This window comes from Mirounga angustirostris, unplaced genomic scaffold (genome assembly GCF_029215605.1).
Source record: "Mirounga angustirostris isolate CCGP_5_RB_7025 unplaced genomic scaffold, mMirAng1.0.hap1 SCAF_5, whole genome shotgun sequence".
Taxonomy (NCBI): Eukaryota; Metazoa; Chordata; class Mammalia; order Carnivora; family Phocidae; genus Mirounga; species Mirounga angustirostris.
In genome coordinates, this window is record NW_026991713.1 from 138438404 (window position 1) to 138458294 (window position 19891).

At 48.3% G+C, this 19891-nt stretch overlaps 1 protein-coding gene across 5 annotated transcripts in view; it reads right to left on the reverse strand.

Moving 5' to 3' along the window:
- The window catches only part of WDR37 (WD repeat domain 37), a 55604-nt gene that overhangs the window by 13410 nt on the left and 22303 nt on the right, over positions 1 to 19891 (reverse strand). For 3 of the 5 annotated variants that reach the window (XM_045874500.3, XM_064592155.1, XM_064592152.1), the window contains exons 6-11: positions 19398 to 19533; positions 18241 to 18312; positions 14743 to 14787; positions 12991 to 13067; positions 7021 to 7261; positions 5570 to 5711 (exon numbers count right to left, since the gene is read on the reverse strand). In XM_045874500.3, the coding sequence (XP_045730456.2) occupies positions 5570 to 5711; positions 7021 to 7261; positions 12991 to 13067; positions 14743 to 14787; positions 18241 to 18312; positions 19398 to 19533 (713 nt within the window). The remainder of the gene's footprint in view (positions 1 to 5569; positions 5712 to 7020; positions 7262 to 12990; positions 13068 to 14742; positions 14788 to 18240; positions 18313 to 19397; positions 19534 to 19891) is intronic. The other 2 variants (XM_064592154.1, XM_064592153.1) reach the window with 1 other exon arrangement.

The window sequence follows — 19891 nt, forward strand, 5'->3', positions numbered from 1 at the left end:
CTCAAAATTATTTTTGAACCATCTAATTAAAAAGAAGACAATTCCAGACTCTCAGGCAGCTGGGCAGGGAGTGTAAAAGTGAAAGGAGTTTAGGCTCAATGAGCATTCAGCTGCTGTGATGCTACAAGGCCCCCTTCTTCCTCGACTGTCACTCCCACCCCAGGGGCCCTTCTGGAGCTGTCCTCCAGTCCCCAGAAGAAACCATGCAGTACAACATGTATTTCCTCATCCTCCTCACAGACAAGGGCTCACAAGTGATCACCAAGAATAACGGACCTACAAACCAATTGCAGTCTACCAAAATCTCAGCATCCAAGGTGGTCTGTCACCAGACAGCCCCCATACACCCCCACCATGGGCCTGCACACAGCCTGAGTCACTGACCAAGCACAGAATTCAACACTTAAAATCCACCACCACTCAGTTAAAAATGTCATGCTGTCAAAATGCTTTTTCTCGGGACTCCTGGGTGGCTCAGTCAGTTAAGTGACTGCCTTCGGCTCAGGTCATGACCCTGGCATCCCTGGGATCGAGTCCCGCATCGGGCACTCTGCTCAGCGGGGAGTCTGCTTCTCCCTCTGACCCTCCCCCTTCTTATGCTCACTCTCTCTCTCTCACACACTCTCTCTCCCTCAAATAAATAATAAGAAAATAAAATCTTTAAAAAAAATGCTTTTTCTCTTCAAAAGCACAAAGAAAACTGTTAGTCGCATGACATAAAATTCAAAGCTATTTTCATCTCGTACATATATGACCTAGAATTTGGTATTTAGTACTAAGTATCTTCCCTGGTTATTTGGGAATAAAAGCATATGAAAATGTCTTAGCTTTACAGCAATCATTATCATTTCTCATCTTATTTTTTTTTTTTAATTTTGTTTTGTTCGATGTGGTGTTTTGTTTTCTTTAGAAGAAAACACCAAAGTTCACATTTGGAGGATAAAGTTATAATCATATGGGAAGAATTAAAGCAAAACAGAAAAAAAAAAACCAACTTTGCATTCTCAGATATTTTACCCATGTTGAGTTAATTTCAGAGTTTCTTCAATGCCAGAGTTTATTCACACTTATGAATACTGTCAGCTGGGTACAGACTGGAGTCATTGGCCACCCACGGAGGAAGCTTAATGACCAGTGACTGCCTCAACTGTCAGTCCCTTTTTATAGCAATTGAAACAAAACAAAAAAAAAGAAAAGTGGGGGGGCCCTTCACCAAGACCCACAGAGAAGCGGCAGTGCCGGGAGGGAGGAAGCCGGGACCTCCTGTTAGAGGACAATCCAAATGGGCAGCTCTCATGTTCCTTTCAAAGGACAGTTAGTGGACTGAACCTTACAATGAGCTTTATTACCACTGAAGCCTCTTGCAGAAGGTCTCTGTATGCACAACCCACAAGGCCAGAGTCCGACTGGGATCAGCAGGGTGCTGCACCCCACCACACGGAGCATGCACCCCTGTTCAGGGAGGGAAGGGCAAGCTGTCCTTCACAGCACAAGACTTCCTGACACAGCTCACTGACTGAATCCTATTGTCAGGGGACACACACACGAACATGGAAGGATTTAGCTGATTTCAGATGAAAAGCACTGGATTTCAGTTCAATCTCCTGACGATGAAGACAGAAATATACGAAAACAAACTGCTGGTAGTTCAAATTCCTGACATTCCAAAACACTTCAATTAAACATTTCTATTCTTTCCAAGAACAGTACACACAATTTCTCATTCCTGCTATTGGGAAAACCACCAGTGACATAAAGTCCACCCTGGCGGAACTCGGTGCACCCTGGGCCCATCCGGCAGCCGCTCCCATGGTCACAGAGAGAGCTGCGCTGAGCAAATCCTATCACGGTAACATTCCTATTATAATGAAGGGCTCTCACAATACACAGTGAAAACTGAAAGGGAACACATCAAGAAGGAAAAAACATTATCTGTCCTTCTAAACATTTCCAATGAGAACCTTACACAGAGCTTATGTCAAGCAGAAATCACGGCAGCACAAACTTCGAGGCGCTACATCTCAAACTCTTCCTTTACCAAAAGGCACAGAATCCACAGCAGCACAGGATAACAGTACGACAAAATGAAAAGGAAAAAATATCTCTCTCCCAGACCCCAGAAAAATCAAATTATAAAACTAGGCCAATAATCTTGAAACCTATACAGTTACATCTTGCCTTAAGAAAACCCAACATATTGGATGCCTGGGCGGCTCAGTCATTAAGCAGCTGCCTTCAGCTCAGGTCATGGTCCCAAAGTCCTGGGATCGAGCCCCACATCGGGTTCCCTGATCTACGGGGAGCCTGCTTCTCCCTCTGCCTCTGCTCACCCCCCTGCTTGTGCTCTCTTCTTTCAAATAAATCTTTAAAAAAAAAAAAAAAAGAAAAGAACAAGAAAACCCAACACACAGAAATTCAAAATAACTGGACAACTAAGTGAATTACATTATAAAACATCAGATTCTCACATAACTTTACTTAAGAATATGTGATGAGTTCCTATAGATGAAAATATGCCCTAAGATAGTAGTTTTGCATAGTGTGTCCCACATCATGTTAAAGTGAAATACGTGCTCATGTATTTTTAAGAAACACTGCCTCTGCTTAAACAACGATCCACCAAAAGAACACTCCACCTACAACTCTTCAGGTGACACCAACAAGTAATGAACAGAAAAGCTCTCGTCGGAGCTGTGCTTTTCATGTTCAGAAAAGAAACGGGTTAAAAGAACTCAAGAAAATCAACCTGGGAAACCAAGAGTTACCTCCCAGACTAGGAGACAGCTCCGAGAGAACAGTGTGACTTATGTCCTATGGTGGTGAGCACTGCTGGATGCCAGAGAGGCGGCCATGGGTCCGTGACGGCAGCCGTGGCCAGTGGGAAGGGACAGGTGCAGCAGGGGCATCTGTCAGAGGGACCAAAGGTTTGAGGGGAGGCAGGAGAGCCTAGTGTGTCTGAGAAGCCACACTCAGAACATCACAGGTGAGTGATTAAACTGAACACACAGTCAAAATCAGCCGCTCCTGTGCGCTTAGTCGGGACTTAGGCTCCTGTGTTCTAAAAAAAGCATGCCCTTGGGAGGGCACATGCTGACATCACTTGCACAGGTACCATATTGCGTTGGATTTATTTATCCTATGGGCTCAAACCTAAACAGCCCCCGCCAGAGACAAGAAAGCAACAGTTACTGACTAAGAAGAGGCTCACCTAAACACCCTATCCGTGTCTCACCCCCTGCTTTTCCGAACGGCAGTGATTTGCAGAGGCTTACAGCAATCAGAACGCAGGAAGGTTGTTTAGTAGGGATCACACAGGCTGCAGCCCCACCTGCTGACCATGCAGTGTGGGGTCTCACCAGGCAGGGGCCTCTCCACACTGTGGGAGCAGAGGCTCCCACCTGCATACGGTCATGATGAGGGAACAGAGGACAGACTCGGGCTACAGCCACGGCAAACAAGCCCCAGCCGGGCCCTGCCAATTCCCAAAGGCTTAAAAAAAAGGTAAAACCTCCCCTTCTCTGAACCTTACCAGGGGAAATCAGCGCCAAAGGGAGAACACTTCCTTATCTTTGTAACTACACGTCAACGAACATGCTCGTTCATCCTAATTCGGTTAAGAGAAAACGCACATGGTCTGAGTAAGAGTGGGGCTTGTATACATCTTCTGTGTTTGCTCAAAAGCCCACGTGTCCTCAGCTACAGTGAACGGAAGCATCAACTTCTATCTTGGGGGATGCGGTTGCAAGAGGCCCAGGGGCAGACACAGGTCCATGCCTGCTCTATGAACTCCTGATCCTGTGAGAATAACAAGCCTTCATAATCAATTATGTTCCTCATAATTATACCTCTTCAAAAACAGCCATTATTTCATATATCCACCAGCTGCAACACGACACCCCCAATCAGACATGCGAAACATGACACCACCACCTGCCCTACTCCCTTCAATTTCACTTATGCTTGAAACTCTTCAAAATAAAACACCGGGGAGAAGAGAAGCGCAGGCTCAGCGTAGGGCTGTGTGTGCAGGGGGCCCAGCTCACTTTGCACTCCAGTGACAGCACAGGGCTCCTCCTGTCCTCCAGGCCCAAAGCAACCTCACCCCAAATACAGATGACGGGCAGCTGCTCCTGGCACCCCCGGCCCCACCGCAGCCCCCTCCGCATCATCCCGGCGAGGCTGACTGGAAGCCATTCCCTCCATGGCCAAGAGCAGAGCCCACGGGACCGGAACCTGTGAAAGCAGGGGCATGGCAAGAGCCGCCCTGCGCACGGGCAGCAACACTGCCCTTCATCAACCACAGAGAACTAGCCATCTTCTGTTTGGGGGTTATGGTTACTCTAGCTGGTAGCAGAAAATCATGATTCAATCACCATGGAAGCTCTCAGAACACACCGAGATTTCAACCACCAACACTGCAGCACACCTCAGATGCAAGACACCACTTCTTTTCCAATCTCAAGCTTCTTAAAAAGTTCTGTCCCAGTTTCCTTGCGAACATTTCATTAATCCTAAACATTAAATCTTAGTATTCTAACATTAACACATAAAACAGACTCATTTACTGCATCATATGAAAGAACGAAGAAAATTCGTATTTTCAAGCAGCCAAATAAGCAAGTATTCATTCATTAAGAAGTGTTTACTGAGCATGCGGGAGCTTTTCTGGACATGCAGAAGCTCAAGCAGGACACACACGGCCAAGGAGAAACAGGCACAGTCCGGTCCTGAGGGGCAGCGTGCAGGGACAATGGTGGCATGGGAACAGGTGACAAGACACAGTCAGGAGGTAGGACTCGTGAAATGGAGAGGGCACAGGGGGGACCTGGGGACATCTGTCGGACGAGTAACCGGACAGAGGTTCATTTAATTTGTCAGGAATGGTCAGACCAGGAGAAAAGTTTTTGGAAGGAAGGAAGAGCTCTGTTAAGACACGGTTATGCCTGAGCCGCCCAAGAGATGGCCAAGCAGAGGGAGGCACTACAAGATGAGGGCCAGGGTGTGTGCATGTGTGAGAGAGAGTGTGTGTGAGTGTGTGTGAGAGTGTGAGAGTGTGATGGTGTGTGCATGTGCACGTGTGAGCCTGAGTGTTGTGTGAGAGTGAGATAGGGTGAGTGTGTGATTGTGTGCGTGTGTGATAGTCTGAGGGTATGCGTGTATGATAGTGTTTGTGCATGTGAGAGACTGTGTGTGTGCATGTGAGTGTGAGCACGTGTGCATTTGTGTGTGCGTCTGGGTGTGTGTGTGTGCGCATGCACACACGTATGTCTCTTCTCCAGCTCTGGCTGGGCCCTCTCAGCAGAGGACATGAGTGCCACCAACCCTAGAGTATTTCCTGATCTCCCCTACTGCCCCATTCTACCCCCATCCAATTCCTTGTGGGAACTTCAGTGACTCCGTCTTCTAAGTTCTTGCAAATATACAAATGGAGCTAAACGTTTAGGAAAAGAACAGCCATTTTGGAAGACAGTGGAGCTGGAAATTAAGGTAAGAATTAAGTTTTAATATCCACCCGCAAAACCTTTTTCACGAATAGTTAAAGAAAGATCTCTAAATGACTGTGACTCACTCCGTATGGCCCTGGAAGACATTCACGGAGTGGATGGAAGGGTCCCTGAAATCCCAAAGACGGAAAGTCGTGTCCCGGGAGGAGGTCACCACAAGCCGCTGGGTGGGGTGTGTGCAACAGTGCGTTAACTCCTGGTCATGCCCTACAACCAAAGACGACAAAAATGCAAGATCATCCACCTGCAGGTACAGTTAGAGTGATGTTTTCTTAAGAACACAAGAATCAAAAAAGTCTTTATGGTCTCTACTGCTAATTTTGTAAAAGTGAATAGAGGTAGGAAAAAGTAAGAAATCACTTAAAAATAGCATGTGAGCTCACGGTGGGATTGGTTTTCCCTCAGGAACTGGAAGTCCTTTCATTCATGCATTTAAAGGGATCAGGAAAAGGAGTGTGAGTGTAACCCACTTCCTGATCCTGACAGTTAGAAGGTCTGGCCAATCTCTTCAGCAGGCTAAGTGTGTGAACAGATTAAGTCTTAATTCTTCACTTCCAGAATAACTTCTAATAATATGATATGTGGAGCCCTTAGTAAAATACAATCTTTAACACTCAATGAGGAAATTCACTTACTGACAAATTTGCAAAAACATCTGAGGTGGGCATAATTCTAAGATGTCCCGGTGACCCCCATCCCTGGTATACACACCCTGGATGATACCTTCCCTTGAGTTTGGGCAGAACCTGTAAATGTGACGAGATATCACTCCGGTAAGCTCGGTACATTAAAAGGCAAAACAGATTTTGCAGATGTAACTAAGACCTCCAAATCAGGTGGCTTTAACTTAATCAAAAGAAACTGTCCTGGGTGGCCTGACCTAATCAGGTGAGCCCTTTAGAAGAGATGTTCTCCAGGAAGCTGGAGAGACAGCAAACACCTATGTGGGGAAACACCTCTGGAGGGGGCCACGAGGGACCTGAGGTCACCCTCTGGATGCTAAGAGCAGTCCCCAGCTGACAGGCAGCAAGAAAATAAGGACTTCAGCCATATGGGGACCTCAGCCATGGGCCACAACAAAATGAATCCTTCCAATAATGGTTAAGTAGGAGGACAGACTCTAACCCTCAGATGAAATCATAGCCCCAGGCAGCAAACACCACTTCACCCACAAGGGCCAGCGAGCATATGCCCAGAACTCCTGACCTAGGGAAACCATGAAGTTATAAATTCTTGTTATCTTAAGACACTAATTTTCTGGAAATTTGCTACAAAGCAATAGGGAGCTAACAGACCAACTATATTTCAAATATCTAGATATAACGTGCTACAATTAAATCCCCTAAAGACAGGATAAATTTAGCTAACAAACAGTTCTATAATTCAGAAAGAATCCTTGAAAAATCACAACCTGAGTACCATGAGAACTGGACAAGAAGTAATTTGCAAGGTAAGATATAAACACATGCACATCAATCAAAAAAACACAACTGGAAAACGCAAACGTTTAAAGTACCTGTCAGAGAGTGAACAAGTTCTGCCGTCTCCACGTCGAACAGATTTGCCGTTCTGTCCCAGGATGCCGTCACCGCCTGCTTCCCCCCAACCAGCCAGTCAGCGGCTATGACCACTCCCTGGTGGCTCTTAAGAGATGTCAGTGGCACCCGGATGGTAGGACAGTCACTGGACACGTCCACGTCTACATCAGGCTCATCTTTATCAGAACACTCTACTTCGTCTTCGCCACAGGTCTGCTGCTGATGGTGAGAGCAGAGAAGAAATTCCCTGGGAATCTTGCGTCTTTTCTGACACGGCTACACAATCAGACTGTTGTCATTTGTCTTTCTAGTACTCGATCCTCATTATGATCACTACCAGCACAATATCTGGTATTTAATTGGAGCTCACTATTTATCAATTTTATGATTATCTACTTGGCTAAAAACCACGACCAAGTATAAGAAGAAAAAAAACTAAGGCCGCTATGACATCAAATGAGCTACAGTCCACTTCCACTAACCAAAAAATGGCAAATAAAATGATTTTAAGTTTTCACCATGTATTAGTAGAAATGTAATAAAATGTAATTGAAAGTCAGTAATTTATCACAATAAGAAAAGAAACATTTCAATTCTCAGGAGCTACTTAGAATTCTGTTGCTATAGAAATAGATAACAAGAGTTCACCTATTTTCCTATAATATCAATGAGATCTTTTGTCAAAAGCTAAAACGAAAGCATAAAAGGCTTCGGCTCTTTAAAAAAATGTTTATCTATTCATTCAACGAATTTTATCCGGCCCTTACACACTGCCAGGCCACACGCCGGTCTCACAGCAGAGGAGAGAGAGAACCACTGTCTGACACAGACATCCAGAACAACGGACAGGCCGGTGAGGACGGCGCTGGAGCCAGGGACCAGCAACGTCCTCGCGTCACAGAGCTTACATGCTAGCAAGGAAGACAGACCACACACGGGCATGCATGCACACATACGCCCACACACTAGTATGGAAATATATATCATTAATCACACACACTAGTGTTAAGAGTACTGGGAACTATTCCCACATACACACACACAGTATAGAGATACAGGTCACATGTAAATATCATATAGGAACATAGGTCACGTGTATGTACACACAGTATAAGGACATATGTCACACATACACACAATAGGGGGGTACAGGCCACACATACACACAGGCAGTATAAAGATATGTCACACGTACACACACAAAGTCAGGCAATAATAAGCATTAGTAAGAAAAATAAAGCAGATGAAGGGATGGACAGTCATAAAAGCTGCTATTTTATACAAAATTATCTGGAAAAGACTCTGCTAAAGTAACATTTGAGGTGGGACATGAAGAAAACAAGGGAGTAAGGCACGCAAACATTTAGGGGAACAGCATTCCCAGATGAGGGAATAGCAGGTGCAAAAGCCCCAAGACGGGAGCAGACTGAGCTATATACAAACAACAAGGTCATGGCGGCAGAGAGGGGAGAGGTGAAATGACAGGTGCACAGCTCACATGGGGTCGGATGTGACCCCGCCAACAAGACTCAAGAGAAAGAAAGTGGGAGAAACACAGACGTTGACAGAGGATCAGAGCATCAAATGTAAACAAGAAGGAGTCCAAGGGCTGACTGAGCTGGGCAGCGTGGAGGGGATGCCGATGAGCACGGCCCCAAGCAGCAGGGACACACAGCTGAGCCATCAGGAGATGCTCAAGAGCATGAAGGGTCCAAGGTCTGTGTAGGAAAACTGAGGGTAAGGATGGATGCCGCTGCGCCAGGTCTGAGTACTGCCTGCAAGGATCTGGACAAAAGGCAGGCAGGGAGGTGGAAATCCTTGAGGAGCATGGCAGTGGCCAACTGAGGCAGCATGCTGGGAGTGCACAGCTCGGGCGCTCACAGGTCAAGTGCAGGGAGCCGAGGAAAAGTCTGGTGGAACCACAGGTGGCATTTCTCCAGGGAGACAGGGACTCACAATCTCACAGTAAAGTCAGACATACGTAATTATGCAGAGTTACCGATTTCAAAGCGTGGTAAAGACTACGAAGCAAAGTGCAGGGCACTCTGAGTCAGGCGGGTGGTCTGCGCAGAGCAGCATCAGTAGGGTGGAGAGCGTGAGGGGATGAGGAGAGCACACCCAGGAAAAAGGCCGAACGGACCCGTGGAGAGGGAGGTACAACAAGAGCGTCCAGTCAGAACGGGAGTCGGGCAGAGTCACAAACTAAGGCTAGGGACTGGCAAAGGGCTCGCCAAGGTGACAAGTGCAACTCCACAAAGACCACTCCTGACATCGTACAGACAGAATACAATGTGAGCAGCCAGGCCTGAGACAGGGAGACTAGTTAGTTAGGGTTGGGCACTAGACATGAAGACAGCTCGGGGTTAACACAGCACCCGCCCCTCAGCATGAAGACAGGTCCCAGAAGTGTACTGTGCTCAAGGTGAAAGGACCCTGATTGGTAACCGCATCCAGACAGGAGGAGCAACAGGGTCACTACAAATCCCGCATGGGGATGCCCCAACTCGGGTCTTTCCTCCAGGCAACACCAGCCCCTGGGCCACAAGGCTTCTCAGCTCCCACGGCCGCTTCTGAGGAGCTCCCCAACCTCACTGCCCCCAGCAGGCAGGGGTGGTCTGGACAGTGCCTCGGGCAGGTGCAGAAGAGGGGTGCTGGGTGGGGCCATGGCTCAACAGACATCTCTGGGTAGGTGTTACAGAAGGGGCATCCCAGGGACAGAGAGAAGTGCATCCAAGAATCATATAAGAATCAGAAGCAGTAAGATGTCACAGATTAGTGGAAACGGTGGAAGAGGAAGACAGGAAGGGAAAGAAGAGACACGTCGAAGATAATCCCAAATGTCCTGAGAGTTTTGTTCAGTTACCCAGACCTGCAGCAGTGCACCTACTGGGCTCTTCCCCAAGTATTTGGAAGGAAAAGTGACAAGTAAGCATGAACGCAGGGATGTCCTCAGCGCAGGTCCAGGGGAGAGACCTCGGGTCTCAGAAGAGTGGCCTGGAGCTCCCACTTTAGAAAGGTCTAGCTATCAGGACCTTTTAATTTGGACCAGTGAGTTTCACTTGGCATCCACCACATTGATAAAGAAATATTTGGGTGGTGTAGTGGAAACAGTTCTAGATTACCTGTTAAGTCATCATGTGACACCAGTTGTGTGATGTTGACTAACTAATTTAACCTAGTGAGTGGCTTAATTTTCCTCTTTGGAAAGTGAAAATTGAAGCGAGTTACCTAAGCAGCTTTCAGGGGCCCTTCCTGCCTGGGAGCCCCGATTTCAGTGAGTGAGTGCAGAAAGGTGACAGAACCTTTACAGAAGTCATTTTTCCAAACTACACAAGGAACTAAAAGATATCTTAAAATGCAAATGTGCTAAATCCTATTCACGAATAATTATAAGATCTTTTAACACTAACGTGACAAAAAGCAGGGGATGGAGGCTGAGAACTGCTCGTGTGCTTAGTTAGTGTCTTAGGGACCATGTGTTTAAACTGAACCGCCTTCACCGTCAGCAGCACTGGAACTGAACGTCCAAGCACTGCCAAGTCCACACCAAGTATCTCCTGAGCACCAGCAGCCCTGGAACTGAGGAAGCCCTGACTCACTTATGATGAGTCATAAGGTAATGATGACTTAACAGGTAATCTAGAACTGTTTCCACTACACCACCCAAATATTTCTTTATCAATGTGGTGGATGCCAAGTGAAACTCACTGGTCCAAATTAAAAAGAGAAAACATACAGGGCGCCTGGGTGGCTCAGTCGGCTAAGCGTCTGCCTTCGGCTCAGGTCATGATCCTGGAGTCCCGGGATCGAGCCCCATGTCGGACTCTGCACTCAGCAGGGAGTCTGCCTCTCCCCCCCTGCTCTCAGGCTCGCTCTCTCCCTCTCTCTCAAACACAAAATCTTTTTAAGAAAAGAAGAGAAAACATCTAAGAGCTGTACTGCTGAAAATAAACAAAATCTTAGCAGATGAGAGTTTGTTCTCACATGCGGGAGAACTGTTAAGAAAACCTGAGCCAAGACCAGTGAGCAAAAGCTTATGATGACTAGCAGCTCGGTTTGTGCTGGGTGGGGCTAGAGAGGGCAGGCCGCGCCGACCCCTCTGACCCCTCTGACCCCTCCGACCCCTCCGACCCCTCCGTGGCCGGGCTGCTGGGGCGGCTCTGGTCACTGATGGACACAGGCTTAGCTCCATTCGGAAGGCGCTCTCCCGGATCACCCCCAAAGCCTGAGGCAGCCCAAGGCAAGCAAAATCATAAAGAAGAAAAGAAAGTTGATTTAATACTGTAAATAATCCGTTCAGTTTTTATAACATAAGTACTGGACATATACCTGTCTTCCTCTGCCAAAACTGGCATGTTTCTTATTTTGTTTGAAAACAAATCCATACAAGGTTAACGCCTTCTCTGAACTTTCTGAGCGTGAACCCTCGCCTCCCCTCTGCCCTGTCCTCTGTCAGCACTATTTCCTGAGTGAATTCCCACAGTAGGTGACAGTCTGGTTATTCCACAAGGGAAAAACATGTTAAGATAAAAGACACAACGAGCTCAATTAAAAATGAACTATTCAGGGGCACCTGGGTGGCTCGGTCGGTTAAGCGTCTGCCTTTGGCTCAGGTCATGATCTCAGGGTCCTGGGATGGAGCCCCGTTGTGGGGGGGAGGGTGCCTGCTGAGCAGGGAGTCTGCTTCTCCCTCTCCCTCTGACCCTCCCCCCTGCTCTTGCACGCACTCTCTGACAAATGAATAAACTCTTTAAAAAAAGAAAGAACTGTTCAGGTCTCTTCACTAAAGAAAACTCTTACTCATCACTGGAATGTATTAATTACTTAATACATCTTCAAAAAGAACGATGTTTAAGCTGCTTTAAAAAAAAGAAATAGGGGCACCTGGATGGCTCAGTCAGTTGAGCGTCCAACTCCTGATTTCTACTCAGGTCCTGATCTCAGGGTCGTGGGATCGAGTCCCACATCAGGGTCCCTGCTCAGGGAGGAATCTGCTTGAGATACTCTCTCTCTCCCCACTCGTGCTCTCTTTCTGTCTCTCTCAAATAAATCAACCTTTTAAAATAATTAGAACAAAATAAAAAAAGCAACCACGGAACGTTCAAAGGTGGAAGCACCCCAAGCGCAGGGTGACTACCGTCCTCCCGACAGCTACAGCCAGAGCGCACACCATGCTCCAGCGTGCCCACCCCGCATGCGCAGCACAGGGACAGGCTAACCATTCGTGAACCCCAGACGGCAGAACACTGCCCTGCAGAGGAAGCTAGGGAGGCGGTCTCTGCGCGATGATAAACACAGGGTGCTGGGCTAGGGGAACCGCTGCATCTGACAGGACAAAGGTCTTCAAAGGCTCTGTGGTTTAAACCCACCCATCATTCCTCTCCATACGCAACTTCCCGTTACCTGCGTTAAAACTTCACCCACGTGATAATGACATACACTGTTTACCTTACATGAAAGATATGTTGTCTAAAATACACGAAATATTTAGAAATAGGACGGAATCGAACAATTTTTAAACATTAATGGCCAATGGAAAGGGGGGTGAGAACAAACAACACACACACAAAGGAAGGCACTGTCTTGGTCTGTTTGGGCTGCCAGAACAAAACACCAAGACTGGGTGGCCACAATCAAGGTGTGGCCTTCCTGGCTTGTCATGACGTACCCCCATGGCCTCTCCTGGGCACACGCAGGGAGAGGAAACACCAATCCTCTGGGATCAGGCCCCAGCCTCAGGACCTTATTACTTCCATAGAGGCCCACCTCCAAATACAGTCACACTGGGAGGTGAGGGCTTCAAACTATGGGATGGGGGGGGTAAGGGGAGGGGCCACATACATCCAGGCTGTAAGACATTATAAATTTATCCTAAACTGTGCAAATGTCCAGAACCCTACCAACATACCCCATGTCGCGCTTTCAGGGTAAGTAAAGGTGCTGCTTACAATAGTGTCGGCAATGGGCTGGGGTGTCGGCAGCTGAACGGCGTAACTCCAAATGTGGGCAGTCTGATCTCCAGAAGCTGAGGACAGAAATTAGGGCACAATTACCCGAAGTGCACACCATGTGTAAAATGTGCTTTCTGCTAGGCTCTGTAACTCAGTGATCCTGAGCTACATCTGAGACTGCATGATGCTACCGACAACGGGCGAAACGTATAAAATTAAGACACTGGTTAAAAACATCCCCCTTCATTTTAGGGTAAAAGGTTGTGAAGAAATTTACAAACAGATTTTATTCTCCATCTATCTAACCTAAGTAAACTGGAACCCAACTACACTTCAGCTCATGACCACAGTAGTTTCGAGGTGTTTTAGAAAAGCAAGTCTCATGCAAATGTGTGCTCTCCTCCACTCCACACTGATGGGCTCAAAACCTGCCAGGCCCCCGTTGAGTACTGAGACCTTACTTTCACGAGCCAAGTGTGCAAAGTGCTGCTCAGACTGGGGACCGGAAAGAGAAAGGACAGTGAAGGGCACACACAGGCCCACAGACGTGCCAGACAGAGGACCTGCCTGAATCCCACTTCTCTCTGTGGCTGCAGAAGTTCCCCAAAGCAGCCACATGTGGATTGTGGCATATTTCTTGTGGTGTCAAGCGAGCTCACTGCCTGACGTGCGAGCTCGCTTAGCATCGGTGCCCCTCTCCAGCCCACTACATGCTCTGCTTCAGCTTCCATCAGGCCTAGTGAGAATGTCTTAATTTCCTCCCCGCCCCACCTCTGGTTGTCACTGGTCTCCCTCCACCCTCCCTCTTCACAGTCACACACCAAACCATTTCACAAGGTGGAAAGTTCTCCAATTGTTTATTCAGGCATCAACTAGCTACTGTGGTCAAGGCCTGTTCACACAGAGGGCTCTCAAATTGACTTTCCTACCATACTCTGCTCACATGGAAAAGCACCTGATTAACCCCACTTTCATCCTCTACCCCAGGGTAGCAAAATCTGGCCCATAGGCCAAAGCCAGGCAACAACCCACTGTTAGAAGAAGGCTTACTGCCCACACCCATGGCCGCTCACCTGGGCACCCCCTCTGCTGCTTTCACACTAACACAGAGCTAAGAAGTTGTGACACGGACGTGGGGCCCTCAAAGATGAGAACATTTACTTCTGCTCCTTTACAAGAAAACTCACTGACCTCCACTCACCAAACATTTATCCTTCAAGATTACTGTCAGTGTCCCCAAAAATCAGGTGTCAGACGATTTTACAGGAAGACTCCTCAGTCCAACATAAAATTATGGCAAACCCATGCTACCAGGGCCCAGGAGCGCTCCCCAGAAAGAAGTAAAAACACTGGCCCCGCAGAGCACCATGACCTGGGGCTATTTCCGCGTCTCTGCTTCAGGTGCATGCAGGATTAGGAACTTGGCAGCAGTGACAGGGCTGGAGAATAGCAAGGTCAGTCTTCTGAGAAATACCACAGTGTGAGCGGGAAGGCCGGTGACCACCACGTGCTCCATAAGGCGACCTCACGGTGGGTCACCTGCAATCTCACACGAGAATCAAGCTCATCTAATTCATAATCCACTATGGTTTAAAAAGGTTCTATTTGATGTGTTTTTCCTTCTCCATTCCTCGAGTATTGCATAAAATGGCTACAAACTTTCATATGAGGCATGGACGAGAAAGGGATGACTACAGCTATTTCAAGATTATCAATAATTTTGTTCAATAAAGAAAAAAATCAACATACCAGTAAGAGCCAACTGCTCTGATGGATGAAACTTTATAGAATTTACTGCAAAATAAAAATATTACAAAAACAGGTTTAAAATAAAAACATATCAACAATATTTATCAAAGCTACAGCACAAACTACAAGGTAACTTTAAAAGTTAAAAGAACTATAATAGTTCAATATTAGATCCTCCCATATAATTAAGCTATGAATAAACATATAAGAGACTAGAGATACATGAAAACACAATTATCAACTATCACAGTGCCAAAGTATAGGACACACAGAAAAAGAATATAAATAATCTACTTCTTTTTATACATAAGCCACCTAGAGTTAAAAATAAGTCGGGACGAAAACGAAAACACTTATGACAACAGATGGAGACAGAATATAGTAGGGACATGGCTGACTGCCCACCCCACCCCATCAGGCAAAAGGCCACCCTCCCTCCTGTCCCATTCCAGGAAACCCCAGGAACGGAGAAAGCAGGCCCCTGCCAGCTTGGGAAGAGTCAGGATAGTGTAGACAGTTTCCTTCTCCAATTGTGGCAATCTGCCCAAGTCTTCCAAGGTGGTGTTCCTTTGCCGGATGGAATGAGGGAGTAGGAGAGAAGTGCAGCCCTCCCCTCGTCCCAACAGTTTAGCGACAAGATGGCAGCTGGAGTGTGCAGAGACTGGAATCCGGTTGCTGGGACTTCCCTGCCTGCCACCTAGCTCTCCCAGGGAAAATGACAGGAGCAGCTCCCAGGCACCCCAACACAGAGCTGACCTGGGTCAGGGCACGTGGGGCAGCCAGCCCTCACACCCACACAGGGAAGACATGCACAGTGCACACAGAATACACAGGAAGTTTCAGCAAACTTCAGCAAGTGCCTTCAGGATGATTCTGTCAGCTATGCCACTGGAATTCTGTTTTTCTGAGGAACTGGAAAATGCTAGAAGATGCTTTCACTATAAACTCTAGACGACAGAAAATGTGGGAAGAACTCATGGAAAATTACCTCCTTAAAAACAGCAAACCATCAACAATGTCTACAATAAACATAACACTCCCAGTGTCAAGGAGCAACTGGTAAGACCAGCGGCCACTTTGCACCCTGATGTCTGTGTGACCCTGAGCACCTTCCTAGTGCTGCAGGGAGCAAAGACACCACGTTTCTACAGGCCCCGTGAGGTGTGTGTGAAAGAACGCACACTGAGTGCTCGGCCAAGAATCAGGCATACAGTGGGCGCTTAATGACTGTTCACAGCCACAGTGCTGGCTGTCAGCAGTGTTTGCACAGGTCTAATAAAGAGAAAACTGAGCACTGATCTTACCCAAGAGACAGTGCCACGAGTGCGGGCGGGACCGGAGGCGAGCTCAGGTGCCATGGGCAGAGGGCGGGCTGCAGCGACACATCCCCCTGCCAGAGTCAGCGCACTGTGGCAAATGCAGAAAAGGACGGCGAGCCCTGCAAGCACCCTAAAGACACGCAGCAGCTCCCAACATGCAGCTAACTCAACACACAGTGGCCACAGAGGGAGCAGAAAGGTAGAGGACACCTGAGACAAACGGTCTTCAGGACAAGCTTCGAAGACACCTCATCTATCATTTGTGTGCCTAACTTTAACACAAACGTGAAAGAGAACAAGACACGGGAGAAAGCACCATCTCCTGCACAGGAGGCCTGACTTGGGGGGCGCTCCAGCAGGGGCAGCGGCAACGCTCAGCATGGGACCCGTGAGGCAGAGGGGCCAATGCACAGGAGGGCACTTGGTCCAGGTGATGAGAGAGGAACGAGCCAGGACAGACACATGTCAAACTACCTGTGGTGAGTCACGCAGATGAGAAATCCCGGGGTGGGGCGGAGGGGGGTTAAATGGACCTTCACCATGTAATCAGAGCACCGCCTAGTGAGTAAAGCAAAAGCCAGGACACAAACACTACACAGATGGCGCCCCAGAGGACAGCACCCTCGGGAGAAGGGAAGGCCCGACACGCTAGCGCTCCGACTCCCGTCACCCGGCCTCACCACACCCAGGGCAGCGCCACACCCCACATGCTGGCCGCAGGATGTGGAAGGAACACGCACAGGGCAGCCCACGAAGAGCAGGGCATCAAAGTCGTCAGGTACGGGAGGCTCTGGGGAAGGGACGAGAGCCACAACAAAGGAACAGAGACGCGTGTCAAGTCTGGCCACAGGAGCGGACGGTCATCCCGTGGCCAAACCACAAGGGGTGGAGCTAGGGGATGAGTTTGGGATAGACACAGAAATCAGGCCAAATAAAAATAAGGCAATTGCAAGAAGGGCACATACATGAGCAGCTGTGAACAATACCCACGTCACCATAGTTAGATTTGAATAAGAATCGTGCTGTAGCCACTTGCAAGGACAAGAGTGGAGAGCAACCTATGTGGCAAGGGAGTGGGTCCTCATTGCCTCTGTAAGAATCACTTGTCTAAAACTCAAAACCTCAGAAATAATAAAATAGGCTATTTGGGAAAATGGAAGAAAAAAGCAGAATACGTAAAGCTGTTAAAAGGGGCTCCTCTTTTGGGGAAGTGAAATAGAGTACGAAGGGGAGGCAGGAGCCCGCGGTAACATTTTATACAGGCTGCTAACACCCTCTTAATTTTTAGGCAATGTGGACGTATTTCACTGTAACAATGTTCTTCAATGAATAAATGCGCGGTGGGGAAACAAAGGCTCAGCACACGTTCATTTGAGAACGTCTGCGAAGCCGTGAGCGCTGACCCCGCCCGCCCAGGCACCCCCTGTGGAGACAGAAGCTACACGTGGCAGGGAAGACGTGCATATGCGGAGGGGCGCGAGGAGGCAGCAGGGACCCCCGAGGGAATGAGACCCCGAGAGAGGGACGAATGTGGGTCGCAGCCCAGACAGGACAACAGACATGCCCCCACCAGGCAGAAGTCTGCAGGTGGGGCACACGTGGCCGCGGACACAGAAGGCAGGCTCCACCTGTGCGTGTCTACAAAGGGGAGGGCTGTGGCGGTGGCGGTGGCTGGTGAGGGGAGAGGGAGCCGGGAGGCGACCTGACAGACTGGAGTGGAGAGTAGGCCAGGAGGAAGGAACCACCAAGGGCGCCCAGAGGGAAGTGGGCGAGATGCGGTCAGAACACAAGGCACACAAGGCGTAGGCGCGGGGGCAGCTCGGGGCAGGGCAGAGCTGCTGCAACCGCCGTGCATTACCTGGAGGCAGGAAGCCCGGGGACAGACGGCAACCCTCCCTGGGCCCTACTACGTGCAAAGCAGCATGACCCTGAAAGGGAACCTCTGAAATGAATACACAGTCTTTGACAAAGGTACACATTTCAGTTCCAAATTTGCTGACATGTGGCTTTCTAGGCAACGGTAAAGGAAACAGAGACAATTCCTACTCGCATGCTGTTCCCCAACGAGGCTCCCACTGTGCAAGCAGCATCGCTCTGACCGCCCCTGAGTGCCCATGGGCCCGGCAGCCAGATCAGCACACCTCCCATCAGAAGACACCGCCCACCCTGTGTTGCTCACCTGACCCCACGTGGCCTGAGTACTTGACGAGGCACCTCCCTGTCTCTATACTCCACAGCAGAGCCGTGTGATCTGCAAGATCCAAAAAACAAGAGTAACTGACCCATCACCAATTTTATGGTCTTTTTAATAAAAGTGAGACGTTACATTATCACTAGTATCTCTGGCAACTCTGTACTACTCTGTAATTCAACTGACCAAAGACAATATTTCCAAGAAGACAGAAGTTGGTGACCTGAGGTCAGGGAAGTGGCAAATGGAAACCCAGGGACTTGGACCCTCAACGTGCTGTCACAAGGACTGCATCTCGCCCGTGTCGTGACAGCTCCATTGTTTTGTTGAATTAACACTTTCCAGAGCATCACACAGCACTGAAATGCAAATTCAAATCCAGTTACAAGTATCTGAGATACAAATATTCCTTTGGACCTTTCCTCTTACATAACAGGAAAATCCTTTCTTTCTTTCTTTCTAATTGTAATTTCCCAAACACGGTGGGGTGCTCATGTGCATAATTTCAAACAAGAAAGAGAACTTTCTTCACAGGTCTAACTGCTGCAACATTTTCCACTTCTACTTTGAAAAGTAGAACCTAGTAAGTAATTTCTCACAGGCTGGTAAAGTCATTTCCAACAAGTGAGCACCATTTTTAACTTTAGCAATTTTTATCTGAAAGAGTATTAGGTTATGCACCTTGGATAGCTTTCAAAAACTGTCTTTTCTTTAATGACAAAAAAGGGTTCTCGGATGCCTGCCCCAGGAGTCCCACAGGCAAACAGGGCCACCAGCAGTCCAGCTTTCCCCTAAACCCTAGAGCAACGGGCCCGCTTCAGAGACCACAAGGCCCCTCCCTCCGCTATACCTCAATTCAGGCAGATATGCACTCGACTGTGACTAACAAGAAAGCCAATCAAAAAAATACCTAGTCTGTGTAAACAGACACGCTACCTTATGCTGCCGTGAACAGTGATGGCTTACGCAGCTGCCTGACCCCAGAGCCAGCGTCCGCCCCCCCGACACCACGTCACAGCGGCAAGGCCTGTCGGGGCACAGCAGCACCAAGTGCTTTGGTGACAGTGATGCTTGGCCTCCGGTCCGCTACCGACACCGGCAGGGCCACCGCGCCTGGCAAGCAGAGGGGCTCACTGCAGACTCACCAGCAGACGCGGTGCCCAGCACCACAGGCTGTGTCCTAGCCACACTGACGTCCCAGATACCATCCCTGTGGCCAATGTATTCCTTCACGAGCTGGCACACGGCCCTCGACGTGGTGGTCTTGAAGCTGGAGACAATCTAAAACCATGACGGGAAGGAGTATTGTAGACAATTTACTGGCTGAATGTTTTTAGGTTAAAAAAGGCACAACAGAAAAAGAGGTCTTGAACAGCATGAGTCCCTGAGCAGGATATTTAAAGCATTAAGGGAACACAACATAAGGGCAAACAGCAGCATCCCTCCAGCCAGACGTCACAAAGTAAGAACGAAGGCCACCCTAAGGCCTCAGAAGACCCCCCCCAACCCCCTGCAAAGCACATGTGTCCTCCCATGGAGAGGAGAAGGGTCTGTTTACACGCTGCAAGTCTCTTCCACAAATCCAAGCCATCAGCCAAATTTCCAAATTCTTAAAAAAAAAAGAAAAAAAGAAAAAGAG